This window comes from Thermobia domestica, chromosome 10 (genome assembly GCF_964235325.1).
Source record: "Thermobia domestica chromosome 10, izTheDome1.hap1.1, whole genome shotgun sequence".
Taxonomy (NCBI): Eukaryota; Metazoa; Arthropoda; class Insecta; order Zygentoma; family Lepismatidae; genus Thermobia; species Thermobia domestica.
The window spans coordinates 207,130,242-207,145,630 of record NC_137463.1 but is presented as its reverse complement, the minus strand read 5'-3'; the positions used below and the strand labels follow the sequence as shown (position 1 = coordinate 207,145,630).

At 36.0% G+C, this 15,389-nt stretch overlaps 1 protein-coding gene across 4 annotated transcripts in view; it reads left to right on the top strand.

The window, feature by feature from the left end:
• The window catches only part of LOC145662947 (uncharacterized), a 56,809-nt gene that overhangs the window by 32,793 nt on the left and 8,627 nt on the right, over positions 1-15,389 (top strand). The window contains exon 8 of one of the 4 annotated variants that reach the window (XM_081728997.1): positions 10,828-14,172. The exons of 2 other annotated variants lie outside the window; for them this stretch is intronic. In XM_081728997.1, the coding sequence (XP_081585123.1) occupies positions 10,828-12,262 (1,435 nt within the window). In that variant the 3' untranslated portion in view covers positions 12,263-14,172. Of the gene's footprint in view, positions 1-10,827; positions 14,173-15,389 lie in introns of those variants that run through there. One more of the 4 variants, XM_081728996.1, reaches the window with a different exon arrangement.

Below are 15,389 nucleotides of genomic sequence, written 5' to 3'. Positions count from 1 at the left end.
AATACATGCATATAAAATCCAATAGAAAAAGAATGGATTTGTAGAACACTTCGTTATGTGTTTAAAGTAGGTGGGGACAGAAAAGCATACAAAAATAAGCTACGTGGTGGATGTCACCGACATCACCAAAATTTAAAGAATGTGTTGTCCGTAACAGATTATTAGATTGTCTTTGGACCCTTTCTCCAGTGTTCCATACATACCGAATATTGGACATATACACTTAGAACCTTTTTCCAGCAATCGTTAGTGGTCCACATTCTTATGCCATGTCCTCCATGAGGTTAAGTGGCTCAAAAGGCAGCACTTATTCGTTCCAATCCAAGGTCATCGGTTCGAATCTTTCGATGAATAAGTTCATTTTCTACTTTCTTCACTTGTCTATTTTTTCCTGTCTAGGTAGATGCGTTTCTGTGCTTATTATTTATAAATATTATGTTGCCGAATCCCGCAATGCAGTTAAAGACTACAATATAATCATGTAACATCTAATGCGAGCTGCTTGCTTTGAAGGGTAGTATGCAGATAGGTATTCGTCCAATTAGTTTAAAGACACAAAACACATTATACGCACTCATATTAAAAAAAAAAAAAAAAAAAAAAAAAAAACGCTAACGTGGACGGGCTAAGTGAATGAAGAGGTGATCAATTTATATATTATGTATCAGTTACATTACCCCCAAATACAAAATCTTGCACATTGTTTCGGCGTACATCCTCCACCAACCCTTTCCCGGCTCCGTGATTTGACCAGTGAGGCTATTGTGTATACATCAGACAAGCATTTGTTTTTGGCCAAACTAAGTTTCAGATTTTCTTTTACATCTTAGCATAAACGGTAATCCCCATCTTTTAATATCCTTGCCGTTGCTTGAGGACATGAAGCAAAAACCAGATCAAACTACAGCATGCTTAAATGTTACTTATCGTCTTGGAAGGTGATAGACCGCATTACATATTGTACATTTTAGTCCTTGAATGGGTGATATGGTTCAGCGATATAATATAAACAAGTTAACTGGTTAATAAACATAAAGATACAAATTTAAACACAGAGTCAAGAAATTACGAGGGAGAACAAGTAAAACGCATGTACCTTCGAGAGATTGAAACCAGCTGCCCATGGATACATGTTACCATTTGCGCTACTGCAATTCCGGGGCGAGAGAATGCTGACCATTGCTGGAAAAAAAAAGTTCCAAATTTGGAATGTCAATCTTCGATTTCTATAGCGCATTGAACGAAAGTGCAAAGACTGTTCTAATAGTTTGTTATGGATAATACATCAACATTTAGGCAGAATCAGTGACAACCACTACGTAATCTTGCTAGTGAACGAATAAATAAATAAATAAATAAAACACATGATGAGGAAGGTGAAGATGTCTTCCATGTGTTTTACCAGTATTTTAATGATTCGAATTTATACATCAGCATTAATATAAATGTGCGGAAACTATCTCTTAATTTTCTATTAAAACCGAGACAGTAAAAGATTGACCACGTTTTGTTTCAATATTGAATACCGGTAGTTTGAGATTATACCTTTGTAACTTCCGTGTTTGTTTCTTAGGCATTTTTGCAGTGCAGCTTATCAATATGTTGTTTCTCGTATAGAAGACCAACCCTCAAAATTGGCAATAATGTTTAATATTAGAGTAATTCATGAATGTTTAAAATATCGATATTCGTGTTTAAAGGAGCAGTTCGAGTTAAAAACAAGTTTGGTGCAATAGAAAGAGTAACAAAAAATAAGAGAACCGTATTTTTTAATATCTTGGTAGGCCGTCTCGTTCAGCTTCTATAGGCATTTGATTTTGATGAATCGCAAATGCTGACGTCACCCGTGGGCTACGCGAGAAACTCAATGTAAGTCAGCAACCACTCCCTTGTATGCAGCTGATAAACCTTTAATAGTGCAGTGGATTTAATAGATTGCGTTTTGGGTTCGTTAGCAGTCTTGCTTTGTGTTGAATTCTTGAGGGACGTTTTTGTTTGTTCTTTTCCTACAGCATTGGTATAAAAAAGAGTAGAGAGAGAGCAGTAATTATGTGGTGTTGTGCGAAGCAGTGTTTCTTCCATACATGTTTTTGGGGGTGACACAGTCTCCCGGAACTCTAAGAGTGCACCCCGGAGAGACCAAAATAATACGTCCATAATATAATAAATATAATAGTATTGTGTGAAAATAACGTGCCCCTGCGAATAATAAGTGTGCCCCTCTGTAACATTTTTTCTGAAAGATACACTGGTGCGAAGTAGAAAACACGTTTCAATACAACGCGTGCTGTGTCTGAAGTGAGGTAGAAATGCCTAACACGTGCTGTGTCTTCGGTTGTAATTCTCGTGCGATTCAAGCTGAGAGACATAAAGTATCTTGTTTTACGTTTACAAGTCGTGAGAAACCACCAGATCGATATAAATTATGGCTCAAGAAACTCAATAGGAAAAATTTTGTGTCAAATAAAATCACTTGTGTTTGTTCCAGACATCCTGAAGAGTCGACTTCGAGCATTCATGTTTACTGAAAGAAAAGCTAATGCCAGGAGAATTATTTATACGCAAACCGAGAAAGAATGCTGTTCCAAGTATATTATTGAAAGGTTTAGAAATCGAGCCATTGAACATGCGCCGACGTATGTCCAGTTATCAACGTAAAAATATCGTACAAGACGCAGTTGACGGTTGTAATCAAGACGGGGCATTAGAGAGTAATAGCGACGGTGTCACTCATGGTACTGAAGGTAATATTTTAGGAATAATACACGATGTGAACAGTGTGAATTGGGGAGTGAAATATATCGGCTTGTAGAAAGAAATCAGTGACGATGACAGTGTTCCTCAGGACATTGACTCATCGTTTAATTTTTCTGTATCAAGTGACAATGGTGGGTGAAACGGATGACGAGAGTTGTTCCGCGGAGAATGATGCGAATGAAACAAATTTAACCGGTAAAGTGCCTGTATTTTTCGCATTCTGGCAAACTTTACAGATGTTATTTTATTTTTGCCACATATGTTGCGCTCCTGTACATACCTTGAAGCACAAAATTATAGGGTCAGCGTTAAAAATTTCAACAAAACGTGAAATTGAACACGCTTATGTTTGAAATCGGAAGCATGATTAAAGAAAAGGTACTTAGGTGTTGCAGCAATCTCGTCCGCCATTTATTTACACTATTTACATTGGTTTCGAAATTTTAGTTCCTTTTGTGAAAAACTGAACTTATGCTTTGTAGGAAAAGCTACGTTTTATAATATAAAAACTTTTGTGCAGCCCACCATCAGATATTATAATTTTCTACATGCAGATGACATTTCTAAGTCCTTGCAACAATCAGTTGTGGAAAAGGAAATTGCACTTAAGAACGTGCCACCACATCTCTCTCAAACGAAATGCTTGGCACTGTATATGGAAGCCTGCTGTCACTGATTGACCACGAATGACGTCATCACAAAACCTTATTTCTTCTGTTACTCGCTAACGACTGAACGTATCGCAATCAAACAAACACCATTCCTTTTAGAATTTTCAACTCTACAAATTGAAAAATTTGTAAAATATGCATTTCTAAGTCGAACTGCTCCTTTAACAAATTTGTGACTACCTCCATCAATAGATATTAATGAACTGAAAAAAATAATATGAGTGAATTTTAAAAGTTCATGTGTAGTTTTAAAAAAAATACAGAAAGAATAAGTATTTTGTAAACGTAAAAATTGATGCTCATTGATGCTTGCAACTTAATGAGGTGGAACTGATATTGGAATATACCTACCTTTAATAGGCTCTCCTTAATGACACTAGCAAAACGACAGTGCATGGTGTGGTTAATGAAACATAGCCAAAAAAAATCCGCTAAAACTTTAATTTTTGTCGTCCAACAAAGGGATATATATATATATATATATATATATATATAAATCGATTGATATCATCGAGCTGAACAAAATGACATACTTAAGGGTTAATTCTCATGCGTAGTTTTCGAGAAAACCGAAAAACGAATGTTTATGCCGCTAAAAGATGTGTCGTGTGTTGCGAATAACAGTTAACAGTTTTTATTTCGCTGGAAAAAAAATATTTGTTTGTGTATTGTATACGTAGCAAAAATACACTGTTAAGTAGCAGATTGTATCTATTGTTGTTTATCATTTCCTAACGGTGACACGCACACATACACATACTCTTGACGCACATCCTAATAAATTCGTTACATTTTACGATGGATCACATTCTACATGACAGATTTAATACAGTTAAGTTGTTCTCTGCTCTTTTCGTTCATTATAATTAATTCAGAAAGGAGGAATGCACTTTCAATTATTTCAGTGGAAACATTTTAAAATACTGATATTGTCTCGTTACTATAGAATAGAATAAAATATTTTTATTGTCATAAAATAACATTTATTGCAATAGGCAGCGTCAACATTGAACAGCTATATACAAAGAAAAGAAGCTATTTTCAGTTACCTCCCCTCAGATTCGTCAGTACTATATATAAAATTACCTACAAGATAAAAGATTTCCAATCCTTTTAGAAATCGTTGAAACACATCATTCACATATGTGCTGGTAATGTATTGTGTAGTTTATTTATAACTTTTTTCTCTTGTATGAGAAGTATTTACATCATCCTAACATGAGAAAGATATAAATCGTCTTTAGGGGCCGACGTGGCTCAGTGGTAGAATGTTCACCTTTGGTGTATGGGGTCCTTGGTTCGATCCCAACTCGTGTCAAGTGAGCTTTGTGGTGGACAAACGCTGTTCGTGGATTTTCTCGGAGTTCTTCCGTTTCCTCCCACTTCATTTTAGCATTTCATTCATTTCTCATCATCACCGTCTCGTTTAGCTTAGCCAGCATACCCGTGGGACGTAAAACAAAGATTTCATTTTATTTTTTTAAAAATTGTCTTTATGTCTGTTATTGTATGAATGAATCTTGTTGCGGTAACCAATATTATCTTAATTTTTTTAAGTACATAAGACAACTATAAATATACATATAGGAAACTCATGATTTGTAGCTCCCTAAAAATTGCTCTATATGATGTAGTGTTAGGTAATACTTTTATTTCTTCTGCCACTTAAAGACAGTTTGAGCACCAAATCTGCTGCAAGAAACAGTGTTTCAGTGACTGTTGTTGTTAGTTTAAGTAATGAAAATAATATTCCAGATAGTTTCTCACATAAATTTTCAGTGTACACATTTCAGTTTAGCTTTGAATCCAGGTAGATACCTAATAGTTGTACAGAATTGCGCTCATCTACGGAGTTATATGATTATTAAGGTAAAACTAGTTTCTGTTTTAGCTTCATGAAGATAAATTTTATTTGTACTTGAACCATATCGGTGACATTTCCAGCATTTCGTTGCTTTTAGTTTTCATTAACCAAATTCTTAGCTGTACTTGAAACGGTTGTATTATAAGCGTATAGGACAGATTTGTAAGGTAGAAAACTTGGGAAATGATTTATATGGAGAAGAAAAACGTATAGATCGCTGGACACTTCTATGATGTATCTCTTCTGTTACGTTCAGGAAATGTATTACAATATATAGATATTATTATGTAGGCGTTTATACATTATTATAGTATATATAGAAAAGATATTTCAAGATTTTACTTTTTCACTCTCTGCATAAATAATAAAGAAAACTGGATTAAAGAAAAATTTCTAGAAATTGAAAAATGAACTAACTAATCTCTCTGCAGTATTTTCGTTTATATTTCGAATCAGACTGCTTCTTTCGAAAAGATAAAAGTTAGTCACTCCCATACGTTTGCTCCTTTGAAAAATAATTGTGGTCTGGTCCGAATTGTACGCCAAGAAGCCACTATGACCACTTCCAGTGGAGGGAAATTAATATGATGAAAATAAGACACATTTGTCAGTCACAGAGTATATAACCAGCATGGGCTTTCCGTTAATAGTGAATGCAATCAGAACGAGAAAAATAACTGCCTGTCAGCGTTTGATGAAGATAGATTGGGATGACATGGCACCATTGAACCAGTGTCTGAAACCGTACGGCCTGTGTACTGCTGCCATCTCTTATTGAGGAGTAACGTGTCGAAAGTGATACAGCTGGGAAGCACATGACGAACCAGCACCCAACCGTGTGCTGCCTCCGATGCTCCTCTAGAGATAGGAGAGATCGTCGCGCATTGTTCATAGCAGGGGAGAGGGGAACAGTCCATCAAGTCACCTACATTTACAACAGTGGTGAACGGAGCAATGTTTCCTTGCACATATTTCGTCCAACTCTAGTGTGTATGGACCTGTATAACCCTGGACTCAGTTGGGTTCCAATACTAACTGTACTCCATCGATAAAAAAATATGGAATGGCACAGGATCGTCAAAACTTCACTGGGTGATTGGAAATAAGTCTCCAGGTTCGACAAATCCAGATATTTGGTGCATAACGTCGATAGCATCCTCGTAGCGCTCTCCCTGGCGACTGTTAGGATCAGAACATCGTGGCGAACTAAATGTACTATTTATTTCAACTGTAATCCTTGTGTTTGATGGTTATTCCACACTGCAAGGATCGGTTCGAGAAACATGATGACGAATTTCAGTAAATGCTATAATCCTCGAGTTTACTGAAGGTAAATCCCACCCATCGTTTGTGGTTCACATTGGTAAAACATGCTCGTGCTGCATCAACATCCTGAAACATAGGGAAACTGACGAAACTGTTGTGTGATTGTGGCACTAGTACCGTATATTGAAAGACATTTATGGCCATCTCATTGACTATTCCTCGCCAGCTAGCTGGCGTTTTGCGACCAAAAGAATGATATATTGTATCACATTAGGTACGTTGTTACAGTGGCTGATCGGTGTAAACGAAAACATTGCAAAAGTTTAAATAAGTACGTTCATTTTTCAGTTACTGACAAAAAGTTCAGGTCAGTTATGATACACCTAGTTAATGCCTCGACGTTCTACTGCGGATAATATTTTGTGTTCTTCTTTCTGTAACTTTCATATAGGGTGTGAACTCAGTCGTTATATTAGGCTAGGTCAGGTCTAACTCAAACACTAAAACGAAACAAAAAAAATTACTTAAACACGTGTGTAATTATTTTAAATGAAGAATCCAGATACCAAATTCCATGTTTCTAACTTTAAGATATTTCGAGATATGGACATCTTAGTATAATAACTGCAGGTCTCACCCGTTTTCCTTCCCACCTCTTTCGTCTCTTCTAGGTCAAATAGAAAAGAAGTTTGCTAAAACACGCATTCAATTACTTTAAGTGGAAAGTCCGAATACCAAATTTCATGTCCCTAACCTTAAAGGATTCCGAGATACGGAATCTTATTATAATAGACTATTTCCACGCGTGACGCGCTCTACAAAGGGACATGCTCGTGTATTTTAAACCTTAACTATAGTAATAAATGTAACTATTTTTAAATACAAACCACTAAATATGATTATAGAAAGGACATATTATAATTTCCACATGTAGGTATTTTTGTATTTAATTGTTAAAATACCAGGTTATATTTATACACTAAGACGTGACCCACACTACAGAAAAGGAAGTAAAATTTTACTCATATTTTGAATTCAGGAAATCTTCCTCCGTATGACTTTACAAAATGTTTTGTACATAAACATTTTCCAGAAGGAATGCAGTGTTCTCACAACCACCGTTTCATTCGCACTTCACTGTAGTAAACATATGACAATGGAATTTCTCTGTGACGCACACTACAATTCACTTGTGACGCACATTACACTTCCTTCAATGACAACACTTAAATTTTTCTATTGTTTGGAATCTTATTGATTGTTTGAATTTGTTATCGTACCTCGTACAACTGTGGAATGTATTTCCAAAACATGCTACTGAAAAAAATGAAATGAAATCTTTCAGTTTTACGTCCCACGGTTATGCCGGTTAGGCTAAAGGAGACGGCGATTATGAAAAATGAATGAATTGAAGAAAGTGGGAGGAAACGGGAGAACCCCGGGAAAACCCACGAGCACGGGGTTTGTAACATGCTACGGAGGTAGCTCTATTGGTAAAGCGTTGACTTCGCAATCGGGAGGTCGTGGGTTCGATACTCGCTGCCGACCATCCTGAGGGACTTTTCCTGAGTCTTCCTCAGTCCTACCAGGCAAATGCCGGGATGGTACCTAGCAAATCCACTCTGGCCGACACTTTCCCAAATCCTTTCCTTTGTTATTATTATGTGTCCAGTGTAAAATGGCCTCTGAGCCGTATCTGGTATTCATTAAATAAATAAACGCATTTTGGTGATTCAATGAGCATATTGTTTCTTTTATTTTTTTCAAATGCCTATCAATACATGCAGTAGTTTCGTTTCAATAATATTTGCTAGAAACCAAAACACACTTTTTTTTTTTTTTTTTTAAATTTAGGAAACTGAGGTATATATCAAAACATTCGAGAAATGAAAGAGCAAACTCAAATATACTTATTGAGCGACCAGAAAGGATTTAGCATGTTTTGGAAATGTGGAGTTTTCACTAAAATCTATTTGCATCATTGTGTTTTCTGGTACATTTTCTTTCAGGGAACCCCTGCTTGACCTAGTGGCTAGCAGGCCTGACTTCGGTTAGCGTGATCCCGGGTTCGATTCGCGGTGGGGGTACAGTTGAACGACCAAAGTGGTTAGGATTCCACTATAATCAGTAGGTCCACGTCTTCTTTAGCCTAGCAGGCATAACAGTGGGACGTTAAACTAAATCAACTAAATTTTAAAATAGAGCTCCTCCGTGGCTAAGCGGTTAGCGTACGCGCCTGTGGCGTGGGAGACCCGGGTTCGATTCCCGGCGGGAGCTCATGTGGTTCGGATTCCACGTTAATCAGTAGGTCCACGTCTCATATAGCCTCGCTGCTGAAAGGGACGCTAAACAAAAATCAACAACAACAATAAATTTTAAAATAATTTGCCTGGTGACGCTGTATAAACGCATGCTATAGAAAACAGGGTAGTTCATTCTACATACTTTTTTCATCACGTCCTTTAATGTTCCTGACATTTTCTCTTTCGGCACTTTGCCAGTCTCATCAGTAGTCTATTGTTGATAGGTGATTTCCATATTCGTGTTCATCGGTTGAGTAGAGTTGAGAAGCGAAACGAACTTTGATAATTCACCACATTCTTGACAAGTATGAAACATACAGGTCTCAGATTCATCGTCGTACACTACGAGACGAATCAGATCTTTTGTGCTGTTTGACAGAAATGAACATGAATTTAACAGTAATCTAGCATTCTCGTGATTGATACACAGACAGATTTGGTGGTATTTTTGATCTTCAGCAGACGTGTTTCGGCCGAAGTTCACAGAATTTACATCTTCCAATCTCTATATCGGGATTCTGTTTGTTGAACTGTTTCACCGAGTGTTAGGAACAAGTACCGTTTTTGAACTCTTTGTTTGCTAAATGAATCTGACGATTAAACAATCTCGAAGTCCTGATGCCTGGTAAGATATTGTATCGCGTAAGTAAAACTGAATAACTGCTTCTTCAATTGCTGTTTTTGATGAATTTTGATCTAGTGTCTTGGCTGGCTCCGTATTGTCGGGTGCAAACTGTTCTAACAATTGTTTAACAACAGCCTTAGGCTTATTGAAACTACGAGGTAGGCTTCTTTTAACTTTAGCCATAGCTTTCCTATATGAACTCCGGGATGAAAACACTTTGCTAGGTGAAGATGCACTGGTACTTGTTTATTTAACATAGCATCAATAGCTGTGCTTAATTTCTTCTTCTGACGGTATCGTCTCATTTCTTCCCACTTCTTCTTTCGCATATGCTCCTTCTCTTGAATTGTAATATTTTTCTTTCTGCTTTCACGTCTAAGTCTCTGTTTCTGATTCTCTTTTCTTTGAAATTCGGCATAATTTCCGGACGTACGGAGCCTTTCCCTTTGCTCTGCTTTACGTTGTGCAGCAGTTTTCGCCATGCTTGAACGTGACACACACTACACGTGACGCACACTACATACACTACAGTAATTATAAGTATGTGTTTATTTGAATTTCCAAATCAATAACACGGCAAATCGTTGCTTTATCTACCTAGAAGGAAAATTGAAAGTATTAATCCAGTACATGCAATAACTAACTTTCAACAGGAAAAAATGTGTTTTTTTCGTGACGCACACTACAACACAAGATCAGTTTCCTAATATGAAATATCACTTAGCTGAAAGTAGACAACATTCGCGTATGCAGTGGTACACAGCACAGTATTCTGTACTCAAAATTGTAAACATCTTTTTCTTCTCTTCCCAACAAAATGAATGATCGACAATTAAATGTCACTGGATATGCCTTTCAGCTTGTCTCACAGAGCGGCAATATTGAATCAGCACTGTTGTCAGTTCAACACTTTACAAACTGCAGCAAATTATATAGCATTCATAATTTTAGACCTCAATCGAAGATATGGGTAACAAAAAGAAGCGAAACAAACAAGTTTAGAAAATGCACTTTTGATGTACATTCCCGTGGAATTACCCAATAATTGCTATCCAATATACATTCCAGATTTCAAGTTTCTAAGCGTAAGAATTAGACCTGGGCGTTCATCGAGTCAGTCAGTTATTGGGACTACTACTTTTATACATAGAGATAAAATATCACTTTCGTGAAAAAGGGAAAAAGCTTAAAAAGAAGCTGAACTCATGTTATTGTGAAGAATGGAGGACAATAAAATTAATTGTTATCGTGATAAATACCATATTAGAATATTGTGGATAAATTAAGTTTGTGTGGGAAGGGACCTTGCCTATATTACAGACGATTTCCCCTTTCTTTCAGATATTTCTCAAATCAAATGCAGAAGACTGTGAAAAAAGACAATGACGAAAGGAGCTCGTTAATAAATGTTCGAGATGCCAATTCGAAGAGAATATGTAACTTATTTGGAAAACATAGAAAAATTATCCTCATCGCAAGAAAGCCTTTACGGTTTATTTCTGTAACCTGTGATTTATGTTTTGTGTCTTTAAGAAATCCACATCTTTTTGATTCTCACATGGTTCAACAGCACTTAAAGAAGACGAGATGGGAGTGTCAATTCTGCTTTTGCTCTTTCGAATCACCTGAAATTTTGATTCGGCACAAAGCTAAAGTTCATATCAACCAAATTATACGATGCAATGAATGTGAGAAGAAATATGAACTTAATTTGAACAAAGGCGATATTCAAGATGAAAATTTCCGTTGCATGTTATGTGGATTTGTTACCGATTCTCATTATAAATTGAAAATGCATTATATGCAGCATGTACCAAGAAAACTTAAGTGCAAGTCGTGTAGTCAAACATTTATTTCTACCTCTAAATACTGGTTTCACTTGAAAAATCAATGCACAGAAAGGAATGCATTGTGTTATGTATGCGGTAAAAAAGTTCTGACAAAAAATTTGGAGAAGCACCATCGTTGGCATAAAAAGTCTAATGACAAAGAGGAAAGCGAGTTTCCGTGCAATATCTGTAATAAAGTTTTCAAGAGAAAAGTAAATTTATACAGCCATAAAAGTAATACACACAATTTAAAATCATCAACAGAAAATGATTTCCCCGTGTGTTGTCACTGCGGTAAGATTTTAGCTAGTAAGAGTTACTTAAGAAAGCATGAGCAGTTGCATAAAGAACCACGATCTGTTTTTACGTGTACGCTGTGTCCTGGAAAAAGCTTTGTTGGATATTCAAATTACCGAAAACATAAGGTGGTTATGCATGATTCAGCAAATGTTAATTGGTCTGTATGCTCTACGTGTGGGAAAAAATTTAAGACATTGGCTTCTTTGAGGCAACATGAATTAACTCACTCCAACCTAAGAGCATGGATATGCGAGAAGTGTGGAAAGGCATTTAATCGGAAATCTCACATGGATGAACATAGGAAAAAAGTACATGAAACATTGAAATCATGTAAACAGTGTGGACAGACGTTTGACTCTAAGCTAGAACTTATATCGCATGCAAGCACGGTTCATATGAAAGTAATACAATCGGATAATGAGCTGAGTTTCTTGATAGAAACAGTAGGAAAAAGTTGTTATACATGTAAGATTTGTAACAAAGAATTTCGGTCTAAATATGGAGCCTTATCTCATACGTTTGTACACACAGGAAAGAAACCCTTTCACTGCTCTCTGTGTGGATTGCGCTTTCGATCCTTCGCTACATCTCAGCGTCACAATGTAACACACACACGTGAGAAAGCTGTTTGCATGGTACGTATATGAGCTTCATTGACAGTATTACAAAACACAATAGGCAACACGTATAGAGAGCACACTACCGCATCGTAAATTATGAGTAATTCAATATTTTGTATTTTCATGTAATACAATACTGTAAGAAAAATTTAAATAAAGTAATGCTTTACTAATGAAAACAATAGGATCTGAATCAAAAGCAGTTAGTATTATTGAAAAGTGTTGAAACACATATTCCATATTCCAGTAATTTGAATGGCTGACATTACGAGTCAATCAATTTGGCTAGAGCCGTTACCAAAAATAGTAGGCAGAGACAAACAAAGCGAGGCTGAGTAACATATAATTTGGAAGGTCATTGTAGGGCAACTAGCAAACAGTTAAGAGGAATTATGACTTCTCTATGTAACCTCTATCCAAAATAGCGAACAAGTAAGGTTCAGAAATTGGTCTACAAGTAAGACTAAATTCATCTTCTGTTTATTCTGATATAGTTAAAATTGTGAAAATCGCCGAAACTCGTTTCCATATTTTGAGCTAACAAAATTCGAGTAGAAACGACGCCAGTGGGGTAGATAGGGGCAATTCAGCAATTTTAAATATTAAAGGGAGTCAAGTAATACAGCGTTTGAAAGGTCTTTGCGGTAGTTGGTACACCTAGAAGTCTTTATTTACCTCTATCTAAAATGATGGAAAGAGTTTACTCTCCTATTGAACATAAGAAGCCGTGAGCATTTAAAAGGAAAATCAATTATGTAACCTATGTCATGAAACACCAAGTTTGACTGAATATAATAAACCAGAAACGGTGGAAATAGAGGAAAGTGTGCACAGTGAACGGTAATCCTCACTTTTAACGTGAATTCTAAAAAAAAAAAATATTTGGTGAATATTCGGAGCTTAACATCCTTTTCAGCATTGTTGCTATATGAGAAAGACCTAATAACTAAAGTAGGGTACCCGGAGTCGAGTTTATCCGAGATTCAGTGCTTTACTGGAGGTCAAATCCAGTACCATGTAGATAGAAAGCACAGCGTTATCCACCAGCAAGAGCATAAATGAAAAACTACTGTCGCGCCTTTGGTGTGGGAGACCGGGTTCGATTCCCGGTGGGAGCACATGTTCGGATTCCACGTTAATCAGTAGGTCCCGTATCATATAGCCTCGCTGCTGAAAGGGAGTTAAACTCAAAATCAACAACAAAAACTAATATAACATTGTGATGAGCTCATCGCCTAATCATACTGACAGAACATGCCATTGTATTTATGAAGATGTATTTCTAAAGGTTTTCAGTTCTATAGTTTTTTTTTTTTTTTTTTTTTTTTGTCTTTGCCTTCTTTCTTTCCTGTAGTTCTCAAAAGGTTGTAGAAAAAGGATTTTTTTCGAAACATTAAAGTGTTAATATACCGTACTTATTTTGATCGATTGGTTACGTGGAATAGAGCTTAACGTCCCTTTCAACAGCGACGCTATATGAGGCGTGGAGCTACACCTTAACTTGAATCCAAACCACATGAGCTTGTACCAGGAATCGAACCCATGTCTCCCGCGCGAAAGATGCGTTCGCTAACCACCACGCTATATAGTCACGAGGGAGCTCATACCTATTTTGGTAACCATACCGTTTACAAATGTACTTATAGTTTTGAAGTGTAATTTTGTAACATTTAAGATGAGTTTCTTAAATGACAGAGTATTATTTTGTGTATATATTTAAGATTGGATAACATTGGATAAAAATAAAAGGAAAACATGTTTCATTTTTTTTCCTTTTTTTAACTTCAAGTACGTCTAATGAGGGTATTGCAGAAATAATCTCCGAAATACCGATGTCTCGAAAACTGTAACTTTGCAAAATAGTATCACATTTGTTCCGTTTTACGTTTATCTTCATTCTTTTCAACATAAATGTCAACATTTCTAATATAGTTCTACATTACGTTATACTGTATATATATATATATATATATATATATATATATATAGAAGGATTATGAATAAATAAATATGTATCAAATTTGATATTATATAATGATTTTATTTAATCACGTAGTTACAGCGACCAGTCCTAAGTTTCACACAAATATGGCAAAAAACTCGTTTGTAAAGTTTAATATAAAATTGAATAATAGCAAGATATCTGTAAGTGTGAGGACATTTTACCAGGCAAAGTACTATATAATACTTACAACTTCAGGTAAGGTAATAACACAACAAAAGAATTAATTTATTGTTTTATAATGGGTATGCAATCGATATAAGTGGTACAGCGCTCATGGTGCATGGGATCTCTGGTTTGATCCCATCCCATGTCAGTTTGTGGTGGGCATCATGTCTGCAGCTTTTCACGAGATTCACCTGTTTTTTTTTTTTTTTTTCTCCAAATTTTGATTCCATGTGTTTTTTTCTTAATCATTCGCTTTTACTAAACACCGTTCTTCTTTAGCCGACGGGCCAAATCGATGGGATATAAGACCAAAAAAATATCGATATGAGATACTACTGTATACAACGTATAAGCTACAAGTATGGCTCTACGATATCCGGATTTGGTATTTAAATACCGAAACTCGATTTAAATATAAAAAAATATTCATGAAATGAATCATTTGTGTTTTCATGAATCCAGAAATGGAACACTAACAATATAGTAAAATAATGTATATTCGTAAGGAAAAATCTTACGTCTAAACTCTAATTGATTACAGTTTTCCTTCCGTCTTTACACAAAGTTAAATGATTACAGAAGGTTGATTGGGCTATCTTGAAAATCTGCATAACTTCCAGCAGAGAAATCTGGTCAAAGAACTTGAATTTTAGTGAAAGTGGTACATTTTTTGCTTTAAAATTATCGTCTATATTGTTTGCAATAAAGATTTCTTACGCAAATATAGAACAAAAATCCTCTCGAGCTTCGAAGCGACACACTCTGGTAAGGATACGTAATTATAATTAATCTCGTGATGGGTGCATGGGATCTCGTTCTGGGAAAATTATTTCATACACTTTTTCAATTCTTTCAGGCACAATCACTGTAGCGGGGTTCATTTTCCCAGGGCGGGGTTCATTTTCAGTGCCAAATTGTTCAGTCCTCAATTTGACAAACCACTTTTTAACAGCGGCATAACACTGATTTTGGACACCAATGTTT